The 16,362-nt window shown below is 40.9% G+C and overlaps 1 protein-coding gene across 2 annotated transcripts in view; it reads left to right on the top strand.

Annotated features, from left to right (window-relative positions):
- gnao1a (guanine nucleotide binding protein (G protein), alpha activating activity polypeptide O, a) overlaps window positions 1–16,362 on the top strand; it is a 121,207-nt gene that overhangs the window by 913 nt on the left and 103,932 nt on the right. For both annotated transcript variants that reach the window (XM_046037881.1, XM_046037880.1), the window contains exon 2: window positions 712–754. In XM_046037881.1, the coding sequence (XP_045893837.1) occupies window positions 712–754 (43 nt within the window). The remainder of the gene's footprint in view (window positions 1–711; window positions 755–16,362) is intronic.

Genomic DNA, 16,362 nt, shown 5'->3' with positions numbered 1-16,362 from the left:
GGGGGGGGGGGGGGGGGGGGGGGGGGGGGGGGGGAGGAGGCTGGTAAGAGATGGTCATCACTGAAGATGGTGGTGCAAATGAATAAAATACAAGTCTGTCAGAAAAAAAAACAACGATGTGAACAAAAAGCCAATAAACAGGCATGATCGATCGATTGATTTTATCTTTTTATTACTTTGAAACCACCTGCGTTAATAGAATTTTATTAATTAAAGAGATGCCAGGTGGCTATAATGCTGCTCTGCAGGATCAGTCTGTATGTAGGTAAAAGGTGGGAACTCCATGAGAGATTAAAACTGCAGATGGGTGCCAGGAGAGAAAAAAAATGGCAGTATGCAGCTCAATCATTGTTTGTTCATTGGTCTGGGATACGAGATTGAGTCATTGATTCTTTGTGGGAAAGTAAGTAGCCTGGAAGTGTTAAATCAGTTTTTTTGACTAGGTTAAAAGATGGAGGATGGAAGGAGGGAATGAAAAAGGATGTTGAGGAAGAAAGGGTGCAGCCACTTTCCCCATTTCCCCATTTTATCTCCACCCTGCTGCTGCTGTCCTTATTCACTTAGGTCTGAGGCTGATTCTCTGTGTCTCTCTCCCACCCTCTCCCTCTCTCTCTCACTCTCTCTCTCTCTCTCTCTCTCTCTTTCTTTCTCTCTCTCTCTGTCACACACATACACCCTGTTTACATTGTGTTCTTGTCTCTTATCCCTTAGGGGCTGGAGAGTCAGGGAAAAGCACCATCGTCAAACAGATGAAGTAAGTCTCTGATAAGTACGGTCTAATAACCCTATAGTGTGTAAGTGTCTGTCTCACACACACACACACACACACACACACAGCCTGATCTCAATGTGAGTCTGTAGCTGTAGCTTGACAGCGCCTTGATTTTTGTGTCATGTTTTCTTCTTGGAAAAGTGTTGACTGTCGTACCCCTGACCTCAACCCCAACTGGCCTTTGTCAAATGTCCGACCAGGCATCATTCTCTCAACCCTCATCAAACATCTGGTGTTGCTCTGTGTGGGTGGAAAGATGTACCAAATTGGGTAGATGCAGTGATTTACTGTACTGCTACGCATGCATGGGGTTGCTATATCATAATATATATGCTGTTAAAGCACTTCACTTCAGCCCAATGAGCAGTAGCATTTACTGAACTGCTTTGAAATTGTTGCTTTTCCTGCATAAGCGGGCATTAGTTCAGTGGTCCAGATTTGAGATGTGGCCATGTCACCACACTTGGTTAGAGATAAATAGTAATCCTGAAGCAAGTTATGTTAACATCAATTTATACTCATTTTTTAGTTGTAGTCATAAATGATTGGTTTCAGTGTTAGTAAAGGGATTTTGGATGCGGCAGTCTTTAATTTATATCATGTAGGTGTAGGATATGAATGCCTGAGGGTAAGATGGGACGGTCTCAGATCTACTTTGATTTCCACGTCACTGATTCTGTGATATTAGTGGTAACCTCAAATTAAGCACTTGTGCATTTGCTGTTCACCTTAAAGCTGCTGCCTAAACATAAAACACTATAGGTTTTGTATCAAAAGCTATAGTGATACAGTGTTTGTTGGGGGGGGGGGGGGGGGGGGGGGGGGTAGGTTTTGTAGACAGCAAGAGATTCAATGTTTTCCACCTATCTTAACAGAAATACTACTATTACTCTCTTTAGACTTTACCAGTGAGTTTGAATGACCAAATCATACTTCACTCTTTCTACAGTATTACTGTATAATACTTTATTTACAGAGCTGAAACTATTAAGCCAATAATTGATTAGTCCTAATGTTTTTTAACCCCAACTATTAAAGAGCTGCATTTTCTTATGGCATCGTCAGTTACTACTGGCTGCTGTAGCCTCTAATACCTTTTAAGTAAATGCCAAGTAGCCTTTTGGCTGTCTCAAGCTCCTGTGAAGGCCTTCTTACTAACAAGGGGTCAGTCCAATATAGCTACCACCACTGTACTCCTGTTTTATTCCTTTAAGGACTTAAGCTGTTAACTGGTTCTTTTTTTCAATTCTGTCCTTATAATACTCTAATAATAATATATAGGGACTTATCTGTGGAGCTCAGTGCAGATATTCTTGCAAACATATTTTACTTTAATAGTATTTACTATATATCTGCAATAATCCTATAATACATCCATAGGATTTACTATAGTTCTTTCTAGTAGTTGGATGGTTACACCCCCCCCACCCCATCCATCATTTAATCTGTAATCCAGTTGTGACATATGGTTTTTCTTTACTCTCCTCTGCTGCTTCATTTTACAGACGGCCGAATGCGTTTTAGCTGATAATAGGCTTTGATTGTGGTCATGAAGTGTCATATCACATGACAACATGATTCAGTGGATCCAGATGAGTCTGTTTCTCAGCTGTTAATGGTCATTCCAGCAGGGGCCAGTGCTCCCAGTGGATCCATTGAATATATGTACATCAGGTAAAATGCCATCGGGCAAATGGTTACGTAAAACTGCATGTATGGAATCACCAGTAAAATCTAATAAAAATCTCTGAAAAAGGTTGATGACTTTGCACCAAAGTAAGGTTTAAAAATGGTTATACTTCTACTACGCATGTGCGGTAGTAGTGGAGCTTGCATAGTAGACCCTCACGTCAGTGGAACCACACGATAGGCTGAAGTATGTTTTCCAGCTCGGCTGTTAAAAGCAGACGATTGGTTTTATAATCGCCATCTTTGCCGTTATGGGCTTTCCCTATAGAGTTGTATTGAGGATTCTTCAAGTGGCGTGTCTCCTCTATAAAATGTCTCTGGCCTAACTATTTAACCAATTAACTAATATCTTGGAAACTGCTTATAACTGAGACAAAGCAGCGCTTCTCTTTCTACCAGCAGTAACGTTACCGGAGTGCTCCACTGGGGAGAAGGAGGGGGACTGTCATGCCATTTTTGACATGCAAGAATGTTTGTTGCTTCGCATCTGTTTACACTCCGTCCTTGTTCTGAATTATTTACTTTAATTGTGTTGTTATTTGATAACTGACTTTGGGCAACTTAATTCATTGGACGCGTTGGACTGTTACAAATCACACATTTGTGGCTTGCAGTGACGCAAATAAATGCTAATTAGCCTAAAATGCTAATATTGCAGATACTTTAGGAGGTGAACCCTAAGTTTATTGCTGTTTAAACTCATTGTTGCATTCCAAAAAGACACTTTATTGGTGTGTAAGAATACCACTATGAAATTAATTTTACAGTATTTCCTAATTAAAAGAGAGCCAGTTGCCATTCAGCTGGTTCACACCACGCTGACTGTTCAATCATTCCAGCTAGTGATAGCCCGATTAATTTTAAGCCATTACTGGCTAGTGTTAAATATATATTCTTATACTGCACAGAAAAATGCAGCTGAATGACATCACTTCTGACAAACTGTACTTGACTCTGGCTTAAACACCAGTCACATTCTGAAATCTACAGCATAATCCAATGTTTTTTTTAATTTCATTAATCTATCCAAAACAGAATGTTACTGGCTAAGACAACTATGTATTTTAAATTGTACTTTGTATGGAGAAATTGAATTAGACATGACTTTTCTTTGTTTTGATATCGGCGTTATATATAGGCAGTCAGCTGCCCTGTTCTCTAAATATAGGCATATTGCCACCTCCATGTTTCTGTTGTCTGATTACAGTCTACAAGCTATCATTGCTTATGCTTATATATGAGTTCATTAATCTGCATCTAGCAGACAACATTGTCTGTTAGTTGTTTTAAAAAATCCATTTTAATGCATGCAGCGTGTATTTAATGCACGCTGCATGCTTCTCAGTGGCCACCTTATCTCCGGATAAAGAGCAATCTGATACACCGTGCCCCAACAAAATTAATGAGATTGTACTGACTGACAATGAATGATTTGTTGTGGGCATGTCAGAAGCTTTACATCAGCCAGACATTTTGAAAGTGCCAAATTCTGCACATGCAGGGCCACCTTCCTGTTGACAAAAACTGCAAAGAAAAGGTATTCCAAACTGCAACTGCATGAGAGGATGAATATAATATATACAATATATACTAGTGTTTGTATTTCTTTAAAAAGGGCATCTGATGTTGTACAGAGGGAGGCTTTTCAAGTGGTGGACAGCACCCTGCTAGGGAAGCCTTTACGTTCCTGTTCAGAGAAGCTCTGCTATTTCCGGAACCGCATCAGAGGAGTGGAAAGCCCTCACTGCGTTTTCTTTCACAGTGCTTTGAACATCTGGGGTGCGCTCAAGTGACCGTGTGTGTGTGTGTGTGTGCGTGTGTGCTTTGTTCAGAGAGAGAGACTGAGATGATTTGGATTAGATTAGACTTGGATTTTATGGTGTGTATATTGAGCTCTAGTGTGCGTTGCAGCTGTGCGTGTGATCTCTGTAAGTGGAAATAATAAGTCTATTACCACTCTGTACAATATAGTAGAAAAAACTGTGCGCACCTTAAAGACTGCTGGTTTTGAGTCTATTCTATTGCTTCTTTAAGAAAGTCACTTTTGAAACGTGCCATGGCTAAAATCATTTACCAGACAGTGAATGTGAATTTGAAACACAAATTTTTTGGTTTCTGAGATGGAGAGAGACAATACATCGTGACAAGGCACTGATAACATCTCTGTGGGGAGCACAGGTGCATTTTGGTGTGTGTGTGTGTGTGTGTGTGTGTGTGTGTGTGTGTGTGTGCACATGTGAGAGAGTCATAGGGAGATCAAGGACTGAGAGTGGATTACAGTTGTGTATGGATGGGTGAGTTATCAAGGTGCGATGATGCAGGCAGCACAGCCTAATGTAGAATGAAATCTGTAAGACAAGGAGGCGCAGGAATAATGAAGTGAAGAAGGAAATGTGAAATTATGCAGAATAGTGAATCTAAAAGAGAAACTTAATTTGACTTGACTTGATGGTGTGTGTTTGGGTATGCTTATGTACAGGATCGCCTATCAGCGAGTGTAATATTTGTGCCAGAAACCCAAGGGACTTGGGACTTCACATGTGTGAACAAAATATCTCTATCACGTGCATGGAGCTGTGTGTGACGCCATCTGTTTATGGAGCCTGTGTGTGTTTAGACGTGTGCAAAGGTTCTCTCGCTGCCCAGCTGGCAAAGTGACCTCTCCAGCAGTGCTTACTATGTGTGTGAGTGTGTGGGGAAAAATCTGTTAATGTAGTAATATTTTAATAAAATTGAGCAGAAGAGGGACCAGGTATGTGCACATCCAGGCAAAATATTCAGGTGCAAGACAATAAACAAACTGCAGGGCCCAAAGGAGAATTGACCCTTCGCTAAGCCCCGCCCCCCTTAGTTGCTGTTGCTAAGTCCGACAAACTGTGGCGCTGCCACTGTCTATTACTGCATTCCCTGGAGAAATATTGTCAATTTTGTTGGAAAAAGTGATCAGAAAGAAGCAGACAGTTTTGCAGTTGCATTATACATTTGAAGGTTGTATTCACACTGTCAAACTGACTCAAAGGGATGTGAAAGTTTAAAGATAGAAGCTAAATCTACCGATCACACAGTACAAGTGAACCACCGCATCCAAAAGACAATGATATTAAGGATCAACACTGTTCCTGTAAAGCTGGGTAGGCCCTTATTCATTATTACAATCATTAAAAAGCAGAACAGTAGGGCTTTATTACGTTACACTCAGTAGGAAGTTAGCTAGCGTTAGCTAACTAACATTACATTAGGAACAATCCACAGCAGACATTTTTCGGGATTTATTTTAGGTTTTGGAAAGAGAATAAATCGTACTTCTCCTTTCAACCTCTCTGGGTAGTGACTGTAACTATTACAAGGAACAGCGTTTGACCATATCTTAGAAAAATACAGCCAAAAAAAGCTAGAAAATGCTAGAGCTAGAGACTCTTTTTGTATTAGATTCAATGGAGCAGTGTCAATGAAAGTCAATGAAAGTGTCGAACCTCAGTTAGAGCGAGTCCTATACTGCGCTGTGATTGGCCAGCTGTGTATTTGGGGCGTGGCTTAGCAAAGGTTCTGTTGTCTTTTTTAAGGCAACGTTGTGATGTACTCGCCTGAGGAAGATCTTGGTGTGAAAGCATTTTTTGGATGGTTCGGACTTTCAGGCTATTTACAGGTGGTTGACATGGAAACCGGAAACAAACAAATGCACGGAGAAATGCAGTGAAATAAGGACACAATTATAAATCTCCGGTGACAGCTCATCTTTTCAAACAGACGGCCACTATAGAAGCACACGTTGGCGACGTTATAATGTTCGCACAACGAGGACGTTTAATTGCACATTTGAACTAGCCTTCAGTATAGCTGGTGCTGCAGGTAGTAATGCCATAATAATAATATAGAGGCAAATATGCATATGTTCATTTTTTATTTATTCATTCTTGTCAAAGATACCCGCTGAACTGTTTAATAAACCAATTAATGTCAAGTACAGGGAGAAGCAGCCCACATAGATGTTGACGACAGGACATGACAAGTGTGTCATGTAAAGTCCTTTAGTGCGGTCGCAGATTTGCAGTGGGAAACCAAACCAAAACTAACCGAATGTATCAAAACATGAACTTTGGTTCGGGCCTTGGTGTGGATTTTCAGGTGTGAAAGTCCCTTAATCTAACTTAATTTAACTTAATTTTTTTAAATGAAACTTTATTATCATTTATTATACACATCAAATTCAGTCAGGGTTATCTCGACTTGGCTTACAAACTGGGGCAATGTGTTTGAAGTACATGGATGTTTACCAAACAGGGACAGTGTAATGAAAGATACTATCAAGTTGCCTTAAGCTGATGATACACGGAGCAACTTTTAGTGCAGTGGTGCTGGGCAATATTGGTAATGAGTAAAGATATCTACCGTAATCCCCTTCCTCCACCACTCTGCCACCCACCCCTCCCCGCCGCTATCCGTTCAAAACATAGTTGGACTTGCCACCAGCAAGATTGCCCAGCGACATTGCTCAAAAAGTTGTCCCGTATATCATCAGCTTCATGGGAAATGTATGATTCAGTGTTCTTTGAGCTTGATCCATGCCAGGGACTAAAAGGATATCTCAACCTATGTTTTTATTCTGACCATATTACAGAAGTGACGCTGGAGTACCCCTTAAAATCAACTGATAGTCCTAATTTGAATCGGTTGTATTTGTGGTGAATATGTTCTGAAACTACGTATTCAGCCTACCTGCTCCAGAGCAGCCCAGGTACTTTGAATAAGTGAGCACAGTGAGTATTCCTGACTTCTCTAGGCCACCTGATAGCCAGACATGTTTTCGTGCCTGATTAAGTCTTCGGGTAATTTGTCTTTCAATCATTAACAGTCTACAACCCACATAAAACTATATAAACTGTGACCATATAACGTGATAGGAAAAGGATGTGTCTTTTTTTGTTGTTGTTGTTCTTTTTTGTGTGTACTGCCTTGGTGTTCTTGAATTTTATTGTGTTGTTTCTTGCATTTTGTTTAGCTTCTTGGTTACTGAAAGGTGGGGGTTTTATGTTGTGGCAACGTTATCAGTTGTCTGAAGTATTCTCCATGGACTATTCACTAGAAATGATTATTTCACAGCTGTTGCAAATGATCGTACATACTGAACAGGTGAAATCCTTTCACCCTGATCACAATGTCATTATCCGCTGGGTTTTGAAAGGATGTTATAAGCTGGAGAGGTGTGACACTGTCTAAACCTATTAACAGCAGCCGTCTGTGTCGCTGAATGTAGTCAGAAAATGAACCACCTTTGTAGTCAGTGATATGCTTTTGTCAAATTATCTTGATTAGAATTTGGAAACACTGTAGAAATGTGACCTATTGCTCTGCCGTTAGGATTTCAGCAAAGAAACATCAAACCCATTCAGTCCGTCGGTCGCTGAGTGTAGAACAGGCGACGCTTCTCACTCGCTGCCTTTTCCTTTTCTTCATTTCTGGCTTTCTCTTTTACAAAATGTATGTGTGTGTGTGTGTGTGTTTGTGTCACGCTGACGTGATCGGAGGCGACTGGCTGAAGGGAGAACAAACGCTGTCCGTCCCTCACGGCTGCACTGCTTCCCACAGGCTGTTCCCAACGTGTTTGTGTGTGTGTGTGTGGTTTCTCTAGAAGAGGAGATAATTAGGTTTAAGCCTCAGAAGACGAGAATAAAAGGGGGAAGGGGAGGGAAAAAAGGTGGTGTTCTGTGCAGAAAGGCAGACAGAAAGGAAGCCATGTGCATAAAAAGGAAGGAAGGAAGAAAGAAGTGAGCTGTCTGCAATTGGGGACAGAAAAGACTGAACGCACGGGAGAAATTAGGAAGTTTGATAAAGTGGTGGGAGTAAGGATGAGGAGAGGAGTGATGAAGAACAAAGTGAGGGAAGAGAAGAGAGGCAAGAGTACTCGGGGAGAAGAGAACAAAAAAGGGGGGGGAGAATTACAGGGACACTCAGCAGAAGCAGCCGGGACACCCAGGAAAATTCAATTTTTCTTTTTCAAAGAAGGGTGAAGTGATGTGGGAGTGTGAAAAGAAACAGGAGAGGAGCGAAGAGAAGAGGATAAAGGGGAGGATGAGTGTGAATGAGGTTGGGGAGGTAAGAGGAGGGGAGCGAAGCCATTTTGAGCAAGAGGAGAGACTGGCAAGTGAAAGAACATAATCTCACTTATTAACAGGCCAAAGGGAGTGACAGGGAGACGGGGCAGGTTTGTCACAGACAGGGTACAAAGATTGCTACTCTTCTGGACTTTGCTCTAATTGATACTTATTTGCCTCCTCTTGGTGGTTAAGACACAAGGAAAGAAAATTGGGAGGGGAAAACAAGAAAAGCAAGAAAGGGATGGAGGGGGCGAGAGATGGGACTCATGTTGGCACCAACTCAAGTCTTGCATGAAGAGACATTTCTGTCACTGGTCATCTGAAACAGTCCGTCAGCCAGATAGTCATCCTTCATTGGTTAAATATAGCCGTGGGCGTGCTCATCACCGGAATGATTTGATTGGCTGCCTGAGTGAGCTGTGAAATAGCAGCAAGGCAACGTCTCATGATAGCTGTGTTTGCATGTGCGCACGAGCTTGCTAGCATGTCCAAGCAGCCTTTCATAACCGTGTGTGTGTTTAGCGGATGAATCCTATTTGCATTTTTTAAATTGGCAGAAAAACAAACAGAACTTTATCAAACCACACACACATAGTCTCACACACACACACACACACACACACACACACACACACACCAACCTAAATGAAGAAGCTTCCGCTCTTTCTTCGCTCTTCCTCATTCCTTCTTTCCACATGATACACATTTCCACACTGTCTTTAAGTCTTAGACACAACTTTGCACAGTAAAAGCACGTTTACGGTTCATTTCTTTTAGACAATTTCTATAATAAATCAATTAAAATAATAATAATAAATAAAAGCAACAATGCCATTTAAAGATCATGACACAAATGCAACATTTAGAGATATTGTAGACGTGTGACGTCTTTTTAAAGCTACCGCTAAGACCATTTTAAATGTTTGTTTAAAATGTTGATATGACTAGAAGACTTTTTTATAATACACTACAGACTGTATTCAGTATAAATAGCCTTATAGGCTCTACCACTGACTGCAACTGCACCTATAAGACCAATGAGAGTTGACAATCCCGTATGTCGACATATAGCAGCGGTTCCATCCAGGCATCACCTTGAAATTCAACATCTCCACCTGGTTTTGAGTGACCAACCTGAAGCCACTGATTTGGCACCATCATCTCTGAAGTGCAGTCAGTAAAGTGATGAAGTCGGTTCTAAAAGCAAATCAAGTTGCCATTGACTACTTCGATATGTCTTACCACCTTGACAACTAAGAATCCTCATAGACATGTCTTTAGGCTGATACCATTGGACTGTCACTACCAGATGCCTAAACTAAGAAGAGTATGCACATTAACTTGAGTTAGTTTCAGTACTGATGATATGGCAGTCTGTCCTTCTTGCCACCAGATAGCCACACAGCCCTCTTGAGTTGCGACCTGTAAACTGAGATCGCCATGTATTTACTCGTCACATTTTAATGCCATGCAGTGTCCGGCACTGACACGGCTCAAGACAACTACTGTAATGCATTTTGCTTGTTTGTAATGTTGTAACTTGACTGCACCATTGATACATTTGACATGTGGTGCAAAATTAATTAATTAAATCTGTCAGCCGTAAATTTCCTTCCAGAGCAAGATGTGAGTTGCTCCTCCTAGGTGTCTTATGCAAGAAAACAGGAACCATTTGGTGATTTTTATCAGATCAGCTGATCCTCATGACATATAAATTGGTGACCTCCTTCTCTGAAATTAATGAGGACTCTGAAGACACAGACTCTGGAGACAGAGACCCTCTGCAGATCTACAGCTTTGAAGCGCCATGTTTCAGCACACCTGCCAATAATCATACAGTATGTGTCCTGTCAGAACACATTAGCAGCTTGGTTACTGGTAGTAACACAACAGTCACTTAGAATATAGAGCAAATCTTTCAGTCTCTCTACATTCATCTCTTTCCTTGTTCTCTTCGTCTGTTACTTTTGTATTATATTAAAGGCTGTTTTTGCTCTAAGCCATGTCTGATCTGTCTTTGTTTCTGTCTGCACAGACCAGGTCAATATGACTGTGTGTGGTCCGCGCACTAATCAGGGCTTCTTATAAAAAACAAAGGTCTTTTGTGGGAGGAAAGTGTGTGTGTGTCCATGCTTGTACCCTTGCAAGGGTGTTTTTTCTGCCGCTGCTTTTGTCTGTGTGCACATGTTGATGTTGGTTATGTGAGTGTGGTTGGGGTTTTTTTTTGTGCGTGTTAGACCCATTTGGCAGATTTCATGTCAGTTCAGCGCACTGCTAGACAAAGGAGTCTTGTTACAGTGGAGGCTCTCAGCTGATACAAAGTCAGCTGATGGTGACTGTGGCTGGGTTGGTTGCTGGAAGAGTGTGTTTGAATGCATGTTTGTATCACACCTAAGTGAGGACAGAAATGTCGGGAAACTCCTGTAGATTTTAGTAGATTTCTTTTAGATTACATTGTACGTGTTTTCTGTTTTTTTTGTTTGTGTTTTTCCCCTCCATATATCTCCGTGTATATAAATCATGTGCCCATGGTATTAGAAAGAAACACTTGCGGTCCAATATGACATATACAACACACAAGCAGCTGAAGTTATAGTTCAACAGAAACCGATCATTTTAAGTAAGTAGGACTACAACATTCCTTCGCATTACATAATACAGGAAAAGCTCTTTTCAGTTTTTTTGGTTGATTATTATATTTCTTTTGGTATTTTGTTAGCATGATGCTAACATTTGCTAAAAGCGCTAAATACCAAAGTTGTTACAATTCATCCGTTTATGAACGTCTGTACAAAATGTCATAGGACTCCGGCCCAGCTGCCGAGACTTCTCACTAAAAAAAACACAAATGTCAACCTTATTGTTGCTCTAAATGAAATCAGGATCACCAAAGTCATTCAAATTTATCCTCTCCATGGTTTTTCAGCCTGGGTGGTGGACAAACTGACACTGCCATCCCTAGAGTGATAGTGCTTGCATGGCTAATAAAAATCAAGTTTGAGCAAATCAGGTCAATCATGTAATTAGTTCAGATGAAGTGAATTTCAACAGATGCTTACAGATTGAAATGGGTCCTCCCCCCCCACATTGTAGTTTAAATTTCAAATGAAAACCCCCTACTGATAAGTCAGTAGTCAGGGAGTGTTTTGCTGTGCCTCAGCCAGACCAGAGCCATCCATCTGGTTGCTGGAATTCATTCAGGGCCCCATTCGTTTGTTTCCACTACATGACTGGGCTTTCCTTGGTTTGAATCACTCAAAGTAAGTAATTAATATTGACACAGGGGAAGACAGGAAAGATGAATAATTACATTTCGACTTTGTATCTGGGACAACCTGATTAAACCTGTGGCCCTACTTCTCTCTGTCTCTCTCCCTGTCTGTCTCATTTCTTCCAGCGGCCTGTCTGGAGGTTCCATCAGTTTATCAATGACTCAAATTGCCTGTAACAGAGCTCATGTTGACTTATACAGGCTGTTCTATTGATGCTATCAACTGCTCCTGTTACAACCACTTCCCATAATTGTACTGGACAACTGGAAATGCAGAACTAAAGTCATGCTTACTTTCTGTAATGCGAAAAAGTCTCCTCTACATAGTTTAGACTTGTTTTTAAGGACTATTGTTTTTTTCTGCGTTCCACAAGTGCCATGTTTTTATTTCTTTCCCTTGAAGTCTGCTGCCATCAGAGACTGCAAAATATGGCCATAGTCAAGATTTTAGACATACCAAGGTCTCTCAGTACCGGCCAATTAAAACACAAGTGACAAGTGATCTTGGCTCCACAAATAGATTCAAGCTGCAATGACGAAAGTTGCAAGAAACTGCAAGTAATAATACAAACTGTACAGCAGGTTAATAAATCGACCAAGGAAACTACCCTTGGTGTGTGTGATTAACAAAGTAAAATTTGATTAGAATCATATTATTTTGACTTTGCTGAATCCCGAATCCCCAAAAACTTTATTTCTGTATTTAACTGGGATCTTTTTACATATCAGAAGTTAAAGACGTCAAGATCCAACCTGATGTCTACACACCTGACAGTTGAAGCATAGGGGTGTGCATATTGAGACAGTTAGCCAATATAACAAAATGCAAAATGGTTTCAAGAAATTGACCACATATGGCCTTGAATTTCCCCAGTTGTACCGTCATGACCAGCCAAGAAAAAGTTTACATTTTATTCACTCACGTTTACCAAATAGACATTTCTACTGCAATTGGAGCATCTGCAAAGGGCATAAACGTTTGACAATGTTAGCCCTTTTTCATTTCAAAAGTACAGTGTGGAGGCTAATGCTAATGTCTTGTTTTCCAGCCAATAAAAGAGATTTTGAGTCATTTGGCAAACATATATTCATAGAATAATCCAACATTATAATAACTGAAGTACAAGGCTTCAGTACAAGGTTTTGGGTGTGACTCTCTGTGCAGCTGTTGTTACCCAACTGTTAATTAGGCAACGGTTATGACACTGCACTCTCTGCAACTGTCACACAAAGCTTTGCCAGGTGAGCACTTAGGTGTGCATGTATTGTGTGTGTGTGAGTGTGTGTGTGTGTGTGTGTGTGTGTGTGTGTGTGCCTGCAGAAATCAGTCACTGGGGAGGGAGAAAGGGTGTGTCGATGCTGTGTTTTTTAATTAATAGTTAGAAAATAGAAAAGGAGAGGGAGCATCAAGAGAGGAGTAAAGAGGAAGAAATAATTAGGAGTGAGAACAGGAGAAAGAGAAGTTGGCATTGAGTGGGAGAGACTGACAGGGAACAAGTATGATGTTAGGGAGAAAATATACAGAGAGTGTGGGGAGGGGCACACACGAATAAGGGATGAAAGAGGACTTGGCTGAAGAGAGGCAGATAGAGATAAGATGTGACAGTGAAACACAGAGATAATGGCAGGCAGATTTAATGAGGTCTTCCAAGATGTAATACCGAACTGTAATTATTCTGCCCTCCCGTCTGCCTGGGTTTATACGCATGCGAGTGCCGCTCCTGACATCCCTGCTGAACTAGCATGAAGCAGACTTTGTCCCTTGGCACAAGAACTCTCCATCAGCACATGACCACACCCAGCACTCCTTCCCAGCAGGGGATACAATGTTTGGCTGAAAAACTGAACAAAGGTGGAAACTGCTAATCTTCCTGCCACCGTGGAAATGTTGCGACTCTTCACATTATACCGGCCGCTGTGACATTTGAGCAGGGGCACAGTGGTCAAAGGCCTGAGCTTTCTGTTCCTGGGAGAATTTATTTTAAAAATGTAATCGAATATGCAAATAGTCACAAATGTAGACTTGAAGTGAGTTTTTCTTAATTAAACCTTGAAGTGCTTCATTGAACCGATAGAACTGACCCTTCGCTAAGCCACGCCCCGAATACAGAGCTGGCCAATCACAGCGCAGTATAGGACTCTCTCTAACTGAGGTTCGACACTGTCATGGCTGCGCTCCATTGACTCCAATGCAAACGGAGTAGTTTTATAGCTTTTTTGGCTGTATTTTTCTAAGATCTGGTCAAACGCTGTTCCTGGGGTACAATTTATTCTCTTTCAAAAACCAAAATTGTTCCTAATGTAATGTTAATTAGCTAACGCTAGCTAACTTCCTACTGAGTGTAACGTAATAAAGCCCTACTGTTCTGCTTTTTAATGATTGTAATAATGAATAAGGGCCTACCCAGCTTTACAGGAACAGTGTTGATCCTTAATATCATTGTCTTTTGTCTCAATTGTCGGGGGATGCGGTGGTTCACTTGTACTGTGTGATCGGTAGATTTAGCTTCTATCTTAAAATTTTTCATGTCCCTTTGAGTCAGTTTGACAGCCTGAGTACAACCTTCAAATGTATAATGCAAATGCAAAACTGTGCGGGGAGTGCAGTAATAGACAGTGGCAGCACCGACAGTTGTCGGACTTAGCAACAGCAACTAAGGGGGGCGGGGCTTAGCGAAGGGACAATTCAATAAGAAGGATTTTTTCAACTGTTAGACCAGTATTACTGTAAAGTAAAGGTAAAGGTAGGATTGTAGTATTATCATCTTCTGTGGCCATGAATTCGGTTTATTAATCAATTCTGTAAATTATATTCAGTCCTGTACTATTTTCTCATAATGTGTTCTTGACAAAACTATAGCTGTGTCTCAGTTCAGATGTTTTCATGTGAACATTAATATGTAGTACACGTGTACACTATGTATTATGTAGTGGGTGAATTTTGACAGGTTACTGTTGTTTCAAATCAAACACAGACGTTGTGCACATAAAGGCAGTGATGACTGCAACATTTGACTGCTTCTTCTTCTTTAACAGGATTTTCTGAGGGTGTTAGCATGCTAACATGTTTGTATTTAGCACTAATTTGCACAAAACACAAAGTACAACGGAGGCTGAAGGAGAACACCTTACAGCTCACAGCTGTCAGATCCCATTGTTCCAGTGTTCCTTTATCTCTTTGCAGGTATAAACCGACTCGCTTCAGATGTTTTAAGGACTAGATGTTACACCTGACGGTCATCCAGAATTCATTGAACCATAGTTACATAAATAACTCACAATAAACACTACTAGTGACAAACATTATAAAGTACTTACCCGTAGTATTTCCACTACTGTAGTATTTCTGCAATTGCTACTCCTAGTTGCACTCTCTCAGTCTTCATATACTCCATACTGTCCATCAAGGCTGGCCCGTGGTATGGGCGACATAGGTGGTTGCCTAGGACACAAAACGTCAGGGGGCACCACAAGAGAAAGTTTTCAACTTGGCCAAATCTACTCCGTCGAGCTGATGTGACACCAGCGTACGTCGTGATAGTAACCAAGTGCACCTTCCTTGCGCTGTGAGCATAGGGTGAGTCGCAGCAAGATTGTGACAGAGTATTAACGTAGATGGTAGTTATGCAATATATTCTTATTAGGCATTTAGCTGACACTTTTATCTGAAGAGACTTACAATTGCTATTTATGTCAGAGGTTGCTCACCTCTGGAGCAACTAGGGGTTAAGTGGAACTGAACCTGGGATCTCCCACACCAACGGCATGTGTCTTATCACTGCGCCATCGCCACCCCATTATATAAAATATGTACAAAAAGTAATAACTAAGGTGCAGACTTGCTCTGTTTGGGACTGCGACCTGCACTTTGTCGGAAGTGCTGAAGTTAATATTTGTGTGAATTTGTGGTGTGATTTCTGCCCGATCACAAGTGTAGTAGTTCCAGTTCTGTGTCTGTAAGACGGTCTGATTGTATCAGACGAGCAAACACCCAGGCTAATGCACAGCAGAGTATAGGGCAGGTATTATGAATTCGCATTAAATGATGACGTTGGTCTCGTAATATGCCAGCTTTTTTCTCTACATGTCAGAGACCACAGAAATGTGGGAGAGATTTTGAATGTGCAGAAAGTTTTGAAAAGAAATCCTACTGAAACAAAGGAGATTTTAAAGTCCAGGAGTTTATAACTGAATTAAAATTAAATAATTTACCAATGAAATAAAAAGGTCCCAGGTCTGCATATTTAAAGAGGAGGGGAGACTAAATTATGTGTTTTGACTCAGAAGGGATTTTATTAAAATGAGAAAAGTTAATCTACAGGATATTACATATTTAAAAGCAATTGCTACAGAATGCCTGAGGGCCTTACTGCATTATATTCAGTTTGTTTTTTCATATTTTGAATTTTTACCTGCAGCATGAATTTTGCCTTTCCCTTTATATAAATAAAGACATTTCTACCAATATAAAATCTCGCCTAGGGCTCCAACACTTTCAGGGCCGGCCATGCTGTCCATTTTTGCTGACCACAGTT

This window comes from Micropterus dolomieu, linkage group LG22 (assembly GCF_021292245.1).
Source record: "Micropterus dolomieu isolate WLL.071019.BEF.003 ecotype Adirondacks linkage group LG22, ASM2129224v1, whole genome shotgun sequence".
Classification (NCBI taxonomy): domain Eukaryota; kingdom Metazoa; phylum Chordata; class Actinopteri; order Centrarchiformes; family Centrarchidae; genus Micropterus; species Micropterus dolomieu.
This window is presented reverse-complemented; position numbering and strand designations above follow the sequence as displayed.